This window comes from Lutjanus erythropterus, chromosome 18, assembly GCF_056507025.1.
Source record: "Lutjanus erythropterus isolate fLutEry1 chromosome 18, fLutEry1.hap2, whole genome shotgun sequence".
Lineage (NCBI taxonomy): Eukaryota > Metazoa > Chordata > Actinopteri > Lutjaniformes > Lutjanidae > Lutjanus > Lutjanus erythropterus.
In genome coordinates, this window is record NC_139334.1 from 11615670 (window position 1) to 11631227 (window position 15558).

General features: G+C 44.1%; 1 protein-coding gene across 4 annotated transcripts in view; it reads left to right on the top strand.

The window, feature by feature from the left end:
• kif26ab (kinesin family member 26Ab) overlaps positions 1-15558 on the top strand; it is a 98136-nt gene extending 82578 nt beyond the window's left edge. For all 4 annotated transcript variants that reach the window (XM_084741860.1, XM_084741861.1, XM_084741862.1 and 1 more), the window contains 10 exons: positions 1253-1346; positions 2503-2765; positions 3645-3828; positions 5963-6122; positions 6463-6625; positions 8011-11248; positions 12337-12530; positions 13573-13596; positions 14329-14479; positions 14584-15558. In XM_084741860.1, coding sequence (XP_084597986.1) covers positions 1253-1346; positions 2503-2765; positions 3645-3828; positions 5963-6122; positions 6463-6625; positions 8011-11248; positions 12337-12530; positions 13573-13596; positions 14329-14479; positions 14584-14765 — 4653 coding nt within the window. In that variant the 3' untranslated portion in view covers positions 14766-15558. The remainder of the gene's footprint in view (positions 1-1252; positions 1347-2502; positions 2766-3644; positions 3829-5962; positions 6123-6462; positions 6626-8010; positions 11249-12336; positions 12531-13572; positions 13597-14328; positions 14480-14583) is intronic.

A 15558-nucleotide genomic window follows, 5' to 3' on the forward strand; every position in this document is an offset into this window, starting at 1 on the left:
TGCTAGATTGTGCCGCTGGGACGGCGCTGCTGGTGGCTAACAGTAACAGCAAGCTGTTCTGCTGTTAGAGGCCTTGTTTGCTGTGTGATGTATGGGGAAGGGGCCTCTGCTGCTGAAACCTCGCCCCAGAGGACCCATGCTGAAACAGATTGCAAAAATGAGCCACACGTTGCAGCACACACAAACACACATAAACGCACATACTCCTGAGTGATGAAAAATACACTCTGAGAAATATAGGCGCAAACTAGAACAGTAACGATTCTTTAGCTTGTCCCCATAGGAGAACCCTTTCTGTTTCCCATTAGAACCGTTTATGAAGGTTTCACTTGGAACCCTATCAGGGAGTTCCATCTAAAATCCACCATAAACAGTTATACGTAGAGCCATCTGTGAGAGGTTTTGCAGAGAAGCCATCTATGGTCTAATGGTTCCACCCAGAACACTCTCTCAAGGTTCTAACCAGAATCTTTCCACCTTCTAAGGGCACCGACAAGACCTCACCCAGGGCGTTCTACTAAGACTCTTTTTATATATACCTAGGCTTTTTATCAAGAACACCCTCAGGGGGTTCTATCGAGAACTTTTTTATGTTCCAAGGGTTTTATATAGAACACAGTCAGATGTTCTACCAACAGCCTTTTTATGTCCCAAGGATTTTATCTAGAACACCCAGAGATTTTTATGGAGAACCATGTAAATTCCCAAGGGTTTCATCTAGACCACACTGAAGGGGTTCTACAGAGAACCTTTTCATTGTCTAGGGGTTTTATCTGGAACCCACTTAGGAGGTTCTCCCAAGAGTCCTTTAACATTATGGTACAGAAAAACCCTTGACGAACCCTTGATGAAAGAGTTCTATAATGGTTTCAACAATACTTGAAGAACCATCTCTTCTTAAAATGGTTCTTTGGGTGAAAAAGGTTAGGTTTAGGATTAGTGTTGATGGAACCCTTTGTTTTACAGATAACATTTTACAAACCTTTTCTCCAAATGAGGGTTCTTCATAAGCAAATGATTGTGGGCAGAAGCTGAACCCTATAGGAAGAACCCCTTTGGAACCCTTGTGTCTAAAAGTATCCTGAAACCATTAATGTGATTTAGTGTAACGGAGGACAAATAACTGTTAAGTTTATATGATATCATTTTGGATTCATTGTTCTCAGTGTGCCTGTTTGACTGTATTTCTTGGATATGGCTGAGTTGTAAATTGACTGTGAGGGTTGGGGCTGTCTCTTTGTGTTTTTCACAGGCGGAGGTGTGCTCAGGGACAGTAGCCGAGGTCATCCAGTCTGTGGTGAACGGTGCAGACGGCTGCATCTTCTGCTTCGGCCAAGTCAAGCTCGGTAAGCTCCTCCACTGGCGAGAGATTAGACCAGAGCCTTTGTTAGCCAAAGAAAACTCTCATTGCTCTTTGTTAGCTACACTTGATGTCCACAATTGGCTTAGCGGTGCACTGGGGTGAGTCAAGGAATGGGAGATTGGAGGAAAGGAATGGGTAGTGAGCCTAGGCTGGGAAGGCGGGGGCACGGAGCAAAGTGCTGCATCCAAGCTTCAGGGCTCAGTCTGTAATTAAAATCTTAGTAATTGGCCTGGCCAGTGCTCTTAGGCTGGAGGGCTTGCTCTCCGTATACTGCTGTTTCCACTACCTATAATTCTCCACAGAATTACTGCTTCTGGAATGGGTCCTTGGATTAGTGCTTTTTTATTTGGCGTGTACTGGATATTACCTCCACAGCCGCACATCAACCATTATTAATTGTTTTTTCAGCAGTTGTTAAACACAGTAATCCTCAGAAAATATCCAATGTCAGTGTCTATTCCTTTGTCAACCTACTTCCCTTTCCAGACACCTTTAAAAGGATAGTTTGGATTAATTGAGGCGGGGTTGTATGATGTACTTATCAATAGTCAGTGTATAACGTACAGTAAATACCGAACAGCACGTCACCCAGCCTGGAGAAGCAGCAGGAGTATCAGCACAGAAGCTAAGCAATGTACTGTTGTGAAAATTGAAAATAATCCACGTAAAGAAAAGCAATATCATTTTAAATGTACACTATATTTGCTTTGCTGTCAGACAGCCTATTCTGATGGGAAATCACAGTTATACACACCTAATATCGCTCTCTCCAAACCAACCAAACTCCATGGGTGAAATCATGAGGTACCGCTGGTCTACTGCTGAAATAGTTCAAATAGTTCTGGGAAAATGCTCAGCCCTTTAGGAAGAAACATCTTGGAAACTTTGTTTCTAAGGGCAAAGGTGATAGACTGACTATAAATAAATCATACAACCCAACATCAAATAACCCCAACTATCCCTTTAAATACAATAACCCTCTGAAACGATCCAGTGTCAGTGTCTGTTCCTTTGTCAAATTTCTGCCCAGCTTAATTAAAGAAGTCATTTCAGTTTGAACATATACTGAGGGTAGCTAGCTTCCAGACACAAGGCAGTATTTCCATTTCCATCCCCCTCTCTCTTTCACACATCCTCAGGAAAGACATACACCATGATTGGCAAAGACAGCACCACTCAGAGCCTCGGCATCGTCCCCTGTGCCATTTCTTGGCTCTTCAAGCTCATCAATGAGCGCAAGGAGAAGACAGGCACGCGCTTCTCCGTGCGAGTGTCCGCCGTGGAAATCTTCGGGAAGGACGAGGAGCTGAAGGACTTGCTGTCTGAGGTGTCGACGGGCAGCCTGCAGGAGGGCCAGTCCCCGGGCATCCACCTGAGGGAGGATCCCATCTGTGGCACTCAGGTGAGACACGCTCCACCACCACCGCCTCTCTACTTTTTCTTTGTTCGCTGATCCTTCCACTCTCTCTGCGGGTTATACAGTATTAGTCTGTCTCAGTATTGATTTCTCCCTGTCTATGATCTACCTCTTCCTCTCCAAAACATGTTTGACTTTCTCTTCTGAGTGTGTGCGTATATGTGTGTGTTTTTATCTCCTAGGACTTCCCACTCTATCCTACTCGCATCTGAAATCCTCGCTTTATATTTCCACCAAACCCATCTGTGCTATTGATGGCTTTCTTCCTACCTTTGTATTGACTCTCCTGTCAGCATCCATCAGCATCTATTACCTGTGTGTTATCATTGGCCTTCTGCAGCACAATAGACGTGCTATGGGGGGATGGTGGGAGACTGTAGGTTTGAAGACGCTCACAGGTGTTGCTGTCAGATGTTGTTTTTTGGGGATCTGTATGGACTCTGACTTCAAAGGCTGTGCACTTCTGTGAAGCTCCTTCTTGCTCTTCCTCTCAGCAGCCACACGTGGGCTCTCTTCATGATGCCCCCCACCTTCTTTACCTCCCCCCATTCCCTGCTCTCTTTCTATATCCCACCATCATCACATCCACGATGAGGGAAGTGCCCCTGCCTCCTGCTCCACCATTACCTCTCCTAATCCTCCTCCCTCTGTGTGCATATCTGCTGTTTTAATTGCCCCCGAGACCCAATCTAATGGGCAAGAAATGTGTGCCGGGGTCCAATTAACTGACTCCCCTCTCTCTCTGCTTTCCTCTCTGCCCTGGTATCCTTTTCACATCTGTCCTCTTTCTCAAGCCCCTATGTGGTCTCCTTTGCTCACCCATAACCCTGCTCTGCTGTCTGTCTCCTCCCTCTCCCCCCGCAGCTCCAGAATCAGAGCGAGCTACGCGCCCCAACAGCTGAGAAAGCCGCCTTCTTCCTGGATGCAGCCATCGCCGCGCGCAGCACCAGCAGACCCAATGCAGATGAGGAGGATCGACGCAACTCCCACATGCTGTTCACACTGCACATTTACCAGTACCGCATGGAGAAGAGCGGCAAGGGAGGAAGTTAGTACCGTCAGATTACTAAATCTACAGCTGTGTAGCAGTGGTCCAACATGTTGCCACCACACATTTATGCAAGAAACTAATGACTACTAATGGTTATTGCTCAATTTCACAGCACTTTTACATGTAGTTTAGCACTGTGGTTTTCAAATTGGGGTTCGGGGAATCCCAGGGGTCCTAGAGGGTTTTCTAAGGGGTTGCAAGCAAACAAAATTTCACAAGAAGTTTCATCCAAAAGTAACTCAATAACAGAATATATGACTACGTTGGTCATGGGTTTCATACAATTCCTGCACTAAAACATCTAAAAGCAACAATCCTATCAGATGACTGTCCATAGTCTAATTTGTGTAGGTTTATGGGTCCTTGATTTGAAAGAAATTGGTTTAGTATATGTGTGAAATAGGAGTACAGCTGTAGTATAATTAGTTAAAACATTTCTTCTCCTAATTATAGCTATTGTAAGCTTCCACTGTTAAGGTGCCACGTTCCACTGCATGATACAGCTTGCCTTGACTTGACTCTATTCACTCTTTCTGGTTTTCCATTATGGACAGAACAGTATTTGGTACCAGGTACGTTGTGTTGGCATCACATTGGTATCAAGGCCACATGATACCACAAGGTGATGGTGAAACACTGCAGGCCACTGATTGGTCAAACAACATGGAGCTAAGAGCAAAATTTTTGGGGTGAAGAAGAAGAACATGGGTCAACAACAAAGAAAAAGAGACACTTACAACCAGAGATATTTTATTAATAACAGGGTTTCAGTACAATGACCTTCATCAATTTAATCAGGTTGTTTTTTTATGAAAATATTTTGAAAAAACAAATCCTAAATGGACTTGCATTTATATAGCACTTTTGTCGTCTACCAGTCACATTCACCCATTCACTCACACAAACACACACACACAGATTCACACACTGATGGAATAGTCACTGGCGGCAATTTGGGGTTATCCTGCCCAAGGACACTTTGACATGCAGACTGGAGAAGCAAACCTCCCATAGCTGCCTCAAAATAACCTGATGAAGGCTGCTGTGCTCAAATGCTGTTATATGCTGTTATTAATCAAATATTTTTGACAACGAGTAAAGACAGTGTGCAGTCATTTTGTTCTAAATAGCCAGTAATGACTGCAACTTTTTTTTTCCAGATTTCAAATAATGGCAGCCCACAAAACCATGCTGTGTTTAACTAACAAAATGTAGATGTATCAAGAACAACATCCCTTTAATACGTATATATAATATTTGGTAAAAGCACCTGTAGTTACCCCTACAATATTGTCACAAAATTGATAAATATCAATACTCAGATATTTCCTCAAAAATAATGTGATATTTGATTTTGTCTATATCACCCAGCTGTATTTCACAATTGCGTGTAAAACTGAAGGGACTTAACGCATTGTCACAATTAAGATGATGTTAGGCGGTTTCACGTGGCGTCTGACGATCAGTTAAGGATCCCACCTAGGTTGAGGGGTTACTATCTGCAGTGAAACGGAGTTGACAAAAGGCAGTAGAATAGAGTTGAGCCATACCATGCTATGAAAACACAAATGGCAGAAAATGGCTCTATGAATATGAATGAAACAGCAGACAAGTCTTTATTTGCGATGTTTATGGATGAACTGGTTGTGGCAAGACAGAAACCTGTTTGTATGCATGTCTTATACTGTGGTCAAGAGCAAATGATTTGAAGCCACACTGACAGGAATTTAATGTTTTGTTGCTGCTGTTGCAATTACATTTGTCACCCACATAACAATGTGTAGCCCTGTGATTTTTAAAATGACAGTCTATTCCCTCTCACTGTGTTTTAAATCAACAGAAGGGGGCTGAATGTGTGATTCTGACTGTCAGGGGATTCTTTGCTTTTTATGTGTCTAATTACCATAAGTTACACATCTTGGTGGGAGTTTACCAGTCTGGATACAATTTGAATCACTTCAGTTTGTGGGATTCTTACTCATAAATAAATCAGACAGCTCTGACAGTCAGTCGTCTAGTCTTGGCTGAGCCTTGCTGCTCCTGTCATCATGCCACTGTGCGTGAGGAACTGACTTCAGGGAGGGAGTGTCTGTGCTGTGCTCACCTGGTTATTCTTCTGTCGTTGGCTCAGTGTCGGGCGGACGGAGCAGGCTGCACCTCATCGACCTGGGGAGCTGTGAAAAGGTCCTGAGTAAGAGCAGAGATGGAGGGGGAGGCTTATGTCTTTCTCTAAATGCACTGGGAAACGTCATCATGGCTTTAGCAAATGGAGCGAAACACGTACCTTACAGGTAAGACAACCACTGTTGGTTTTACATTCACTTTTGCGGTGTTTAGGCTTCTGTTAATTTGTATCTATAAGTAATTGTGTCAGGCAAGTCTCTGCATGTGTTGTCAAGCCAGCAGGTTTGCTACGTGTTTATTTAGTTTGTTTAGTTAGACTCATATAATAGTATTCACTGGTGTTGCACAATTATATTATAGTTACTCAGGTATGAAAGGACTAATGCCTCGTCATGTGGGAGTATCTTATGAGCTCAGAATTCAAAATGGCACCTCCTGGAATCAGGTCACCTACCTTTGAAATATTACTGTGCCATTTGTTAATAACAATGTAAATGTGCCCTGTAGGGACAGCAAACTGACAATGTTGTTGAGGGAGTCCCTTGGCAACATCAACTGCAGAACCACCATGATCGCCCACATCTCCGATTCCCCCGCCAACTACGCTGACTCACTCACCACCATCCAGCTGGCATCGCGCATACACCGCATGAGGAAGAAGAAATCTAAGGTGAACTGAAAAATCTGGTTAAACATATGCAGTAATAAACTGATATAGTAAATAAAAGTAATGGATGAAATGGATGACGGGGCATCAGCCACCCAAAAATATCTATATCCGCTTAACTACTCTGCATTTAGAATATTTTCACTGCTTTATTTTGCCATCAGGCAGCCTTTTCTCATAGGGAACTGATATTATGTGAGCCAAATATCAATGTAATTTTGCTTTGCAGAACATGGGGGTTGCTGTTAGTTTGTTTGTGTGACTTTAGTGAATCCAAATTAACCTATTAAAACAGCAAAGTCACACAATAACACAAACAAACTAACAGATTGAGGCAGCAGTAGACCAGCAACTCCTGTATTCTCCAAAGCAAAGTGACTGTTTCTGCCTTTGGCTGGTTTGGAGGGAATGATACTTGGCTTTTATAACAGCAGTCTCTCATCAGAAAAGGCTGTCTGATGGCAAAATAAAGCAGTGAAATTTTTTTCTCTGTGGATCTTTAAGTGGCTAAAAGACTTTTTGTTGCTGATCCTGTTCACAATATTATATTACTTAGCTCCCTTGACATTGATAAGTACCTCATACAACCTCACTTTAATCATACAAACTATCACTTTAACAAAATAGGCATTTAGCAACTTGCATTATAATATTTCTTAATAATGACTCCTGCAGTAACTATGCTCCGTTTAATGTCCATTGTTTATAAATGATAAATGCAGAGTAATTACTATTTAACATATTTAAATGTTGCTATCATAGCAGTTACATTCCTAATGTGCGGATTAAACTTTGATTATATTCATCATATTTCATGCCACGGGTTAAGTCCTTAAATTTTTCTTCCTCCTGTAATTTTGGAGCCATTAAGAAAATGAATGTGTGAATGCTTCTGAAAATGAAAGATTATTAGTGCAGTAACTCAGAGCTAGTATTTCTCAGCTCCTCAACACATAATCACGTAATCAATACCACTGCCCAAGGAAGTGTGTAATGCTCCTCGGATTAGGGAAATATATGCTCCAGATAATTAGGTCGAATGACAGTATGTATTTATTCTGTATTGGTCACAACCATCATTATAATGCAGTCCACATACAGCAATTTGTATTATTGACATTAATTTCTGTGTGTCCATTGATGTGCACTTTTAACCTTTAGATAAATATCGACGGGTAATTTCACTGGAATGAATATTTGCCCTATGATTGATTTCACCATGAAATTGTTAAGAAATGAATCTACTATAAATTATAAGGAGTAAAAAATGACAAGATTGTTACATTAATATTGTAAGAAGATAGAATCACATTACTGTCATCACTTAATGAGATCATTTTCAAAACCCCCAAGACTAACCTCGCCTCTGCTTCAACTCTGCTTTACAGTATGCGTCCAGTTCATCTGGAGGGGAAAGTTCCTGTGAGGAAGGGAGGATCCGCCGGCCGCCCCACCTCAGGCCCTTCCACCCTCGGACGGTAGCCCTGGACCCAGACCTGCCTGCAATGCTCAGTGACCCAGACTACTCCTCTAGCAGTGAACAGTCTTGTGATACTGTCATTTACGTGGGCCCTGGGGGGACTGCAATCTCAGACAGGGAGCTCAGTGACAATGAAGGCCCACCTGCCTTTGTTCCAATCATCCCCTCCCTGAACAAGAAGAAGCCTACAAAAGAGGGCCCTCTGGACAGAGACCAGTTCTTTAAATGCAACACATTTGCTGAGCTGCAGGAGCGGCTGGAGTGTATCGACGGTAGTGAAGAACCCACAGCCTTTGTTGGAGAGGGCAAGCGAAACCAAGGTAGCCCGAAGACGGACAAATCCAAGGAGAGCCAAGGCTCTGTTTCACCAAAGACTGTAGCAAATATTCCTCACACCCAAGAGGGCATGTCACCCAAACAATCTCCTAAGTCTGTGGCCACACCACCGTCCTGCAGTCCCAACAAATCTAAACTGGACAGTGCCAAGATGCAGTGCACACCTGCACCACCATCAGACAGTATTCAAAATGTGTGCAGAACCAGTGCTGATGGTGAGAAAGCCTTGGTTTCAGAAAGCAGAGTCAACAAACCTAACTCTGAGCCTGTGGTGAGGGAGAAGGTCTTCAACAAGAAAGCTCTGCCGAAACCAGCGCCACCTCCGTCTCAACAGAGCAAAGAAATTCCAGACAATGAGGAGAGATCCAGCACCAGAATGCCTCCTGTAGGAATGAGCCACCAAGCAGTCAAAAGAAGGGATCCCTACGCTTCCCCTCTGCTCAGAGCTCCGGTGGAGGTGTGCCAGGTGCGGTCTACCTTAAGGGAAAGATGTCTGGATCGGGACATCCTTAGAGCCACTGTCACCTTGCAGCAGCCTGTGGAGCTGAACGGAGAGGATGAGCTGGTGTTCACTGTAGTGGAGGAGCTGTCAATAGGCAGTATTGTAGATAAGGGTCGGCCATCCAGCATTATCAGCTTTAACAGTGACTGCTCCCTTCAGGCTCTGGCCTCTGGTTCTCGACCTGTCAGCATCATCAGCAGCATCAACGATGAGTTTGACGCCTACACGTCAGCCGTGGGAGGATCAGAGGTGAATATCGCTGTGGTCACACCCCTCCAGGAGGGAGCAACGGAGTGTATAGACAGCAGGGGTTCATCTATCAGCTCCTGGCTGAGTGAGGTTAGCGTCTGCACTTTGGAGAGTGAAGGGGCTCATTCTACGGATGTCTTCCTTCCACAGGCCAAACACATGGGACCAGAGGCCACCTTTTACTTTGATTCCCTGGATATGTTCCACTGTGTTTCCTCTCCTAGAGATGCCAAGAACTCCTTAAATGACAGTGGATTTAGTTTTTCTGAACTAGACAGTGATAGTGCTGCCTCAAGCAAGCTATCTTTGACAAAGTGCCCCCCATCTCCGGAATCAGCCAAAGGCTCCCTCAGACTCACATCTAAGATCACTAAAGCTCACTCGCTTAGCTCCTCCCAGCTTCCACAGGGCCCCTCCATAGTCCACTCCAGTCTTCCCAGGAAGATTAAACCTACCTCATCCATCTCTCATAGTAGCAGCAGTAGCAGCAGCAGCAGTCGAGAGCCACCAAGGCAAGAGGCTAAGCAGGAGGATCCTTGGCAGCGTGGTGACAACCACTCTGAACCTCAGTTCTCTGACTCCAGCAGCACCAGCAAATTCCTCAGAAATCCCCCCAGTGGCATCCCCTCCAGCAAAACATCCAACAACAGCAACAGTGTACCTCGCCCACCCAAGGTGCAGGGGTCTACCTCATCCCAGAGGGTGGTCGATGGCTGTGAGAAGTCGGCCAGTAAGAATCCACCGAGCAAAATGCCTCAGCTGAGACGAGGTGCCACCACCCTGGGAACTGTGCCCGTCATCCATCCATCCTCATCCTCCACAGAATATAAGGGAGCCCAGGACATTATTTCATCTACCACTAGCCTTAAATTTTCCTCTCTGGGGAAAAACAACAAGGCTAACTCACAGAAAGGAAGCAATCTCCCTAAACCTGGTTGCACCTCACCTCCTCCACCTCCAGTGAGAAAGTCCAGTCTTGACCATAAGACGAAGATCCTGCTACCCCAAAGTGCCTTAAAGTCAGCATATGGGGAGGCAGGAAGGGCCTCTGGAGTGAGGGCAGCTGTATCAGAGGATGAGCTTGAGGTACGTCACAAAGTAGACAGTTTCAAAGCCTCCAGTCTCAACACAGCCAAAGTTACCTCCAGCCTGAAGGCCAGAGGGCCTAGAGGAGAGGCTGGGCAGCATTATGGCAGTCAGATGTCCCTGGAGAGGTGTGAAAGTCTGTCCTTATCAGGCTCCAGAGCTGCGCTTAGTAGAGAGAACAGTGGGGCAAGTCTGGGGAGCAGCAGCGGCAAATCCAGCAAGTCCATCCCTAGATTTGGTATTCCCAATTCATCCAGCTCTCCCATAGCTACCTGCCCATCATCCCCATGTGGAGGAACTCTTGGCAAACCTGGTCAGGTGAAAGCTTCTGTAAATCCCAGAGCTTTAGGGGCAGTCAGTGGTAGTAAGGCACGCTCACTGTCAGCCAACAGCTCCAAGGGCCTGAGCTCCTCCACCAAATCTTTGGCCACTCCCGTGACCAGGAACACCAATGCCAACCTCCCTCCTTCGGGACGGACATCAGCTCCTCGCACCGCTGCTGCTGTCGGCAGTAAGCCGGGGAGAGGAACTATTATGGGCACGAAGCAGGCCATGAGGGCTGCTAACAGCCGTGTGAGCGAACTGGCAACAGGCAACATATCAGGCAAACACATGAGAGGTTCAGGAGACTCAGACAGCGGGAACGACAGCGGGGTGAATGTGAGTGATGACAAGTCCCCCGTAGCCATGCTGCCCTCTCCATACAGCAAAATTACAGCGCCGAGGCGGCCTCAACGCTACAGCAGCGGCCACGGTAGTGACAACAGCAGTGTGTTGAGCGGGGAGCTGCCTCCAGCTATGGGCCGCACAGCTCTGTTCTACCACAGTGGTGGCAGCAGCGGATATGAAAGCATGATCCGTGACAGTGAAGCCACAGGCAGCGCTTCCTCTGCCCACGACTCCATGAGCGAGAGCGGCATGTCATCTTCAGGCAGGACGAGGAGCTCCAAGTATCCCAAGAAGAGAGCAAATGGTGAGAAACTAATTTTGGTTCTGGTGTTTTTACTCGTACCAATGCAGGTGTAGGTAATCAAACTCAAATTCTTAAAGGAGAAATATGCAATATATTTATTGTAACTTATAAAATGACCGTGATATATCATCAGAGATTCAGGAAACATGCTAAGCTGAAATAAACATGGTGTCCATGGTGGTTTCTTTTCCAGGCCAATTTGCCAATGTCACACTATTTATAGTTCAAATTAAGGCTGAATGTTTGCCAAATGAGCATCTGTTTGTGAGTCGTGAGGAAGGAGTAGATGTTTAAAAAAATAAATTTAGAAAAATATTGACAGAGTCTGGCACTCAGTAAGACATGAAGCCACTGAACTCCAACTGTGTGTATTTTCATAGCTGTGGGCTTTTGTTTTCAGGATAATGGGGTTAGCTTTATTTTGACAGACAATTGACAGTTATAAACAGCTGATCAACTTACAGTGGAGGACTCAACTGTGCTTGTTATTGTCAAATTAAAATGTTGTGTTTGTCATGCACTCCTAGCGTGGTCGTTCAGCTTCCCTGTGTCTGGAGAGGAGAGGGTGGGGGGCAACAACTCCCTATTAAGAAACACACATTGAAACAGCATCCAGAAATGAATGTGCTCTCTCCTAGGAAATTAGCCATATAGCGGCTCTGACTTTATGAATCCATTCTTATTACATCCATGAATTGGTATTTCATTGGATTTTCTCTCCCCTTCAATCAGCAGCATACATTATTCATACATATATGGGCAAATAATAATGAATGTTTCAAACATTCGACGAGGACTTCGAACTGTGTTACCAAATAAGATGAATTGAAACATGAGCAGCAGTGACCTGGTTCAGGTTTTTGTAGCTGTGTATCCATTTGAATTCGGGCTATGTGTATACAAAAGAGTGACTCATGAAACACTTATAAATATGCAATCACCACAACTCGGTCGGCCTGTGTAAAGCCTTGCATAGCTGTACATCTCAGAGTGAGACTCATACATATTTACTCATAGATCCCAGCAAATACTGCTATTGTATATCAACAACGTAACTGTCTGACCATACTCTATGCACGGCTCTGTAGGCTTCCAGAGGAGACGGCTCATCCCGGCACCCCTGCCAGACACCTCGTCCCTGGGGAAGAAGGTGGGCACAGCGGGCCAGTGGGTGGACTTGCCTCCTATGTCAGGACCGCTGAAGGAGCCTTTTGAGATAAAGGTGTACGAGATCGATGATGTGGAACGGCTCCAAAGGAGGCGTCAGGAGGAAACCACAGAGGTGAGAAGAAGGTCACTCTCGGCTTGTTCTACACGCTGGTTCATGCTGCTGAACTTGTTTTGGATAATGTTATGTCTGGGCCAAGGGCTTGTGAATCCCAGTCGCTAAGCCTCAGCAATATTTTGCATGTGCGACATTGATGCTCATGATGCGCCACGCTGACTTGCCCTGTGGGAATGTCTTAGCTCACTTCTTCCCAGTTTCTTTTTAAAGAACGCGACAGGAATAATATGCCTCAGACGTCTGACCTTCAGTCAGCTCAGTGGCAAATCCCGGAGTTTAAATGTCTGTATCCAGATTCCCAGAGCTTGGTATTTTGGCAGCGATCCTCGGGAATGTCAAGAGTTCAGGAGGCAATTACTGACGGGGGTTAATTGGTTTGGATATGAGTGATGACTGGGCTTACTGCTGACGGTGGTGGTGGTGATGTGAGGAGGGGTAAAAATGAAAAAGAAGATGGTATGAGAAGATTGGTCAGGGAATGTGTGATGAATGTGGGGGCATTCAACACAAGCCCAAATCAGCTCACCGCTCGCACTCATCACTGGCTGCCTGATGGCTTTTTATAGCTGACTCCTCTTCTGTGGATCATTAAGTGCTCCCACAAGTTCAGCACTGCCAGACAGAGATTTGTTAAGAGAAGATATTAAATCAGCTCGATAGTGGTTTGATTTTCTTTCAATTAGGAAAAAATGATCTTTTCTCCCAGCCGTCATTATGTGAATTACAAAATTGCTTCTCTTTCAAAATTAGTATTGTAATGTTATGCATGTGCATCAGTAGCTTGTTTCTACAGTTAATATACTGTTAACTGTAACTTGCTGTAACTCTAGCATACTGTTCATAGACTGTTATAACATCGTGTAAGGGTTAATGCAGGTCCTGCATCATCCTGTCAGTGTTTACTTCAAAATACTGACCTGCTAACTGTATATTATCCTACTTATTACACTGCTACTTATAAAAAAAAAAGTCATGGACCAATCAGAATTGATTATGTAATTGTTCATTATGTTAACTTGTTCTGTTTTTCTCATTTCAGCAACCATTCCAGGATGTTGACAAGGTGGGCTAATTTTTCAAGATTATTGAGATTTAAACATTAGCAGCACAGGCTGTTTTACAGTAGTTACATAAACATAATTTAGCCCACAATGGAGGAAACATAATTTTTCACATCACAAAATGTAGACAATTACCACATTTCTGAGATTTTTAAATTTTACTTTAAAGTTTTTATTAGAAATGATTGTATACTCTATTCTATAAAATGTATAAGTAATGTGTTAGTCATAGATTTCTTAATTTCACATTTAAGAATGACATTTATTGGAAATATTCCTATTTTATGTTGTGCCAGTTCTTTTATGACTTTTAGTTGACAGTTTGCTTTTAGCTACTTAAAGGTTTAGTTCAGATTATTTCACAGTGGTGTTGTGTGAGGTACTTATTGATAGTCAGTATATTACCTAGAGTAGATGAACATAGAGTCAGCAGCAAAACATACAATGTATTTTAGCTGTCTAAAAATGGCCCACCTTAAAAAAAAATGATATATACAGCCAAGCTGGTGGGCCTTTTTGCTGCTGACGCTGTCCACAGCAGTACATTGCTTAACATCCTACACTGGTACTCCTGCTGCTTCTCCAAATTGTGTCAACTGCTGTCTACTGTAGGCAATTCACTGACTATTGGTAAGCACTTTAGACCACTTCAAAAAAGCAGAATTAACTCAACTGAGGCGTTGGCAACTATAATGTAGTCCCTGTAATTAATGATCTTCATCTTTTTCCTTCAGGGTCTACAGTATTTTAACAGCAAACTGAAGATGCTGGAGAGAAGGCAACAGCAAGTGAGAGAACTGAGGGCAAAGCATGAACTGTTGTTGGAGGAGCTGGAGGACACCAAGATCCGACTGATGATGGACCCCAGCAAGTGGATAGGAGAGTGTAAGTATCTGCTAAATGTTCTTTTCATGTCATCTGAATTTTAAAAGACCGTTGGAGACAAACTGTGTGAGTAACAAAACATTCATTTTTCTATTTTCCAACAGTCGAGGTAGACCAGAATTTGGATAAAGAGTCTCCGGAGTACCTGGAGGCCTTAGCGCAGGCCACAGAGGAGCTGGAGTTCTGTGTCAATCTATGCAAGTCCCGTGTCATGATGGTGACCTGCTTTGACATCAGCATGCCGACACCCGGTGCTCAGGAGGGACTGCGTGAAGTCGAGGTCTGAGGACAAAAGAAAGTCGAGGTGGAGAAACGAGGAAGTGAGAAAACAAAGGGTGATGAAATGTAGCCGTCAGTCTATAGATAACACTGGAATGAAGAAGTGACAAAGAGGAGATGAGAGGGGGTCTTTGCATGAAAATCGAGGGGATCTTAACCACCTATAGCTACAGTGCCTCGTTGTCCAGGACATGTTTTACTGGCAGAGAAATGAAACGTGAGCACAAATGCTGTTGCCTGTAATGGCAAGGCAGTGGCCATCACTTACTCAAGAGTCGATGAACAACACCTGGAAGTGCCTTTTTTATTGTTTTTGTCTTGAGTCATTATTTTTCATATGGTGCAGGTATCTTAAGCATACCTAAGCAAACCCTGAACATATTGCTTTTAAGAAAAAAATATTTTATATTGCATTGTATAGTGTATTTATATGATTATGTGGTGTGTAAAATATCCTTTTAAGGGAAAAAATAAAGAGGAAAAAAGAAAAAAGCAATAAGCTAATGTTATTGCGCTCCCAGACTTTGCCTTTTCTCTTGTTTGAAACCTCAGTCAGCATTTTATACATATTTTTCATGTTCATTCAGCCTCTTGCGCCTTATGTTAACTCTCTGGTTCTGTAGTTTTCTAGATTTTTCAAACTGGACTATGTTATCTCATCAAGGACTGCATTTGCTGTTGTCACTCATCGCCTGCCAGCTGGCCTGTGAAAGCTCGCAGCAGGGCTGAGTAACTGTTTTTCCCTCCAGTTGCCTTGATCAAAATGGGTCTCAGTGGATGCACTAAGGTAGAGCAGCAGT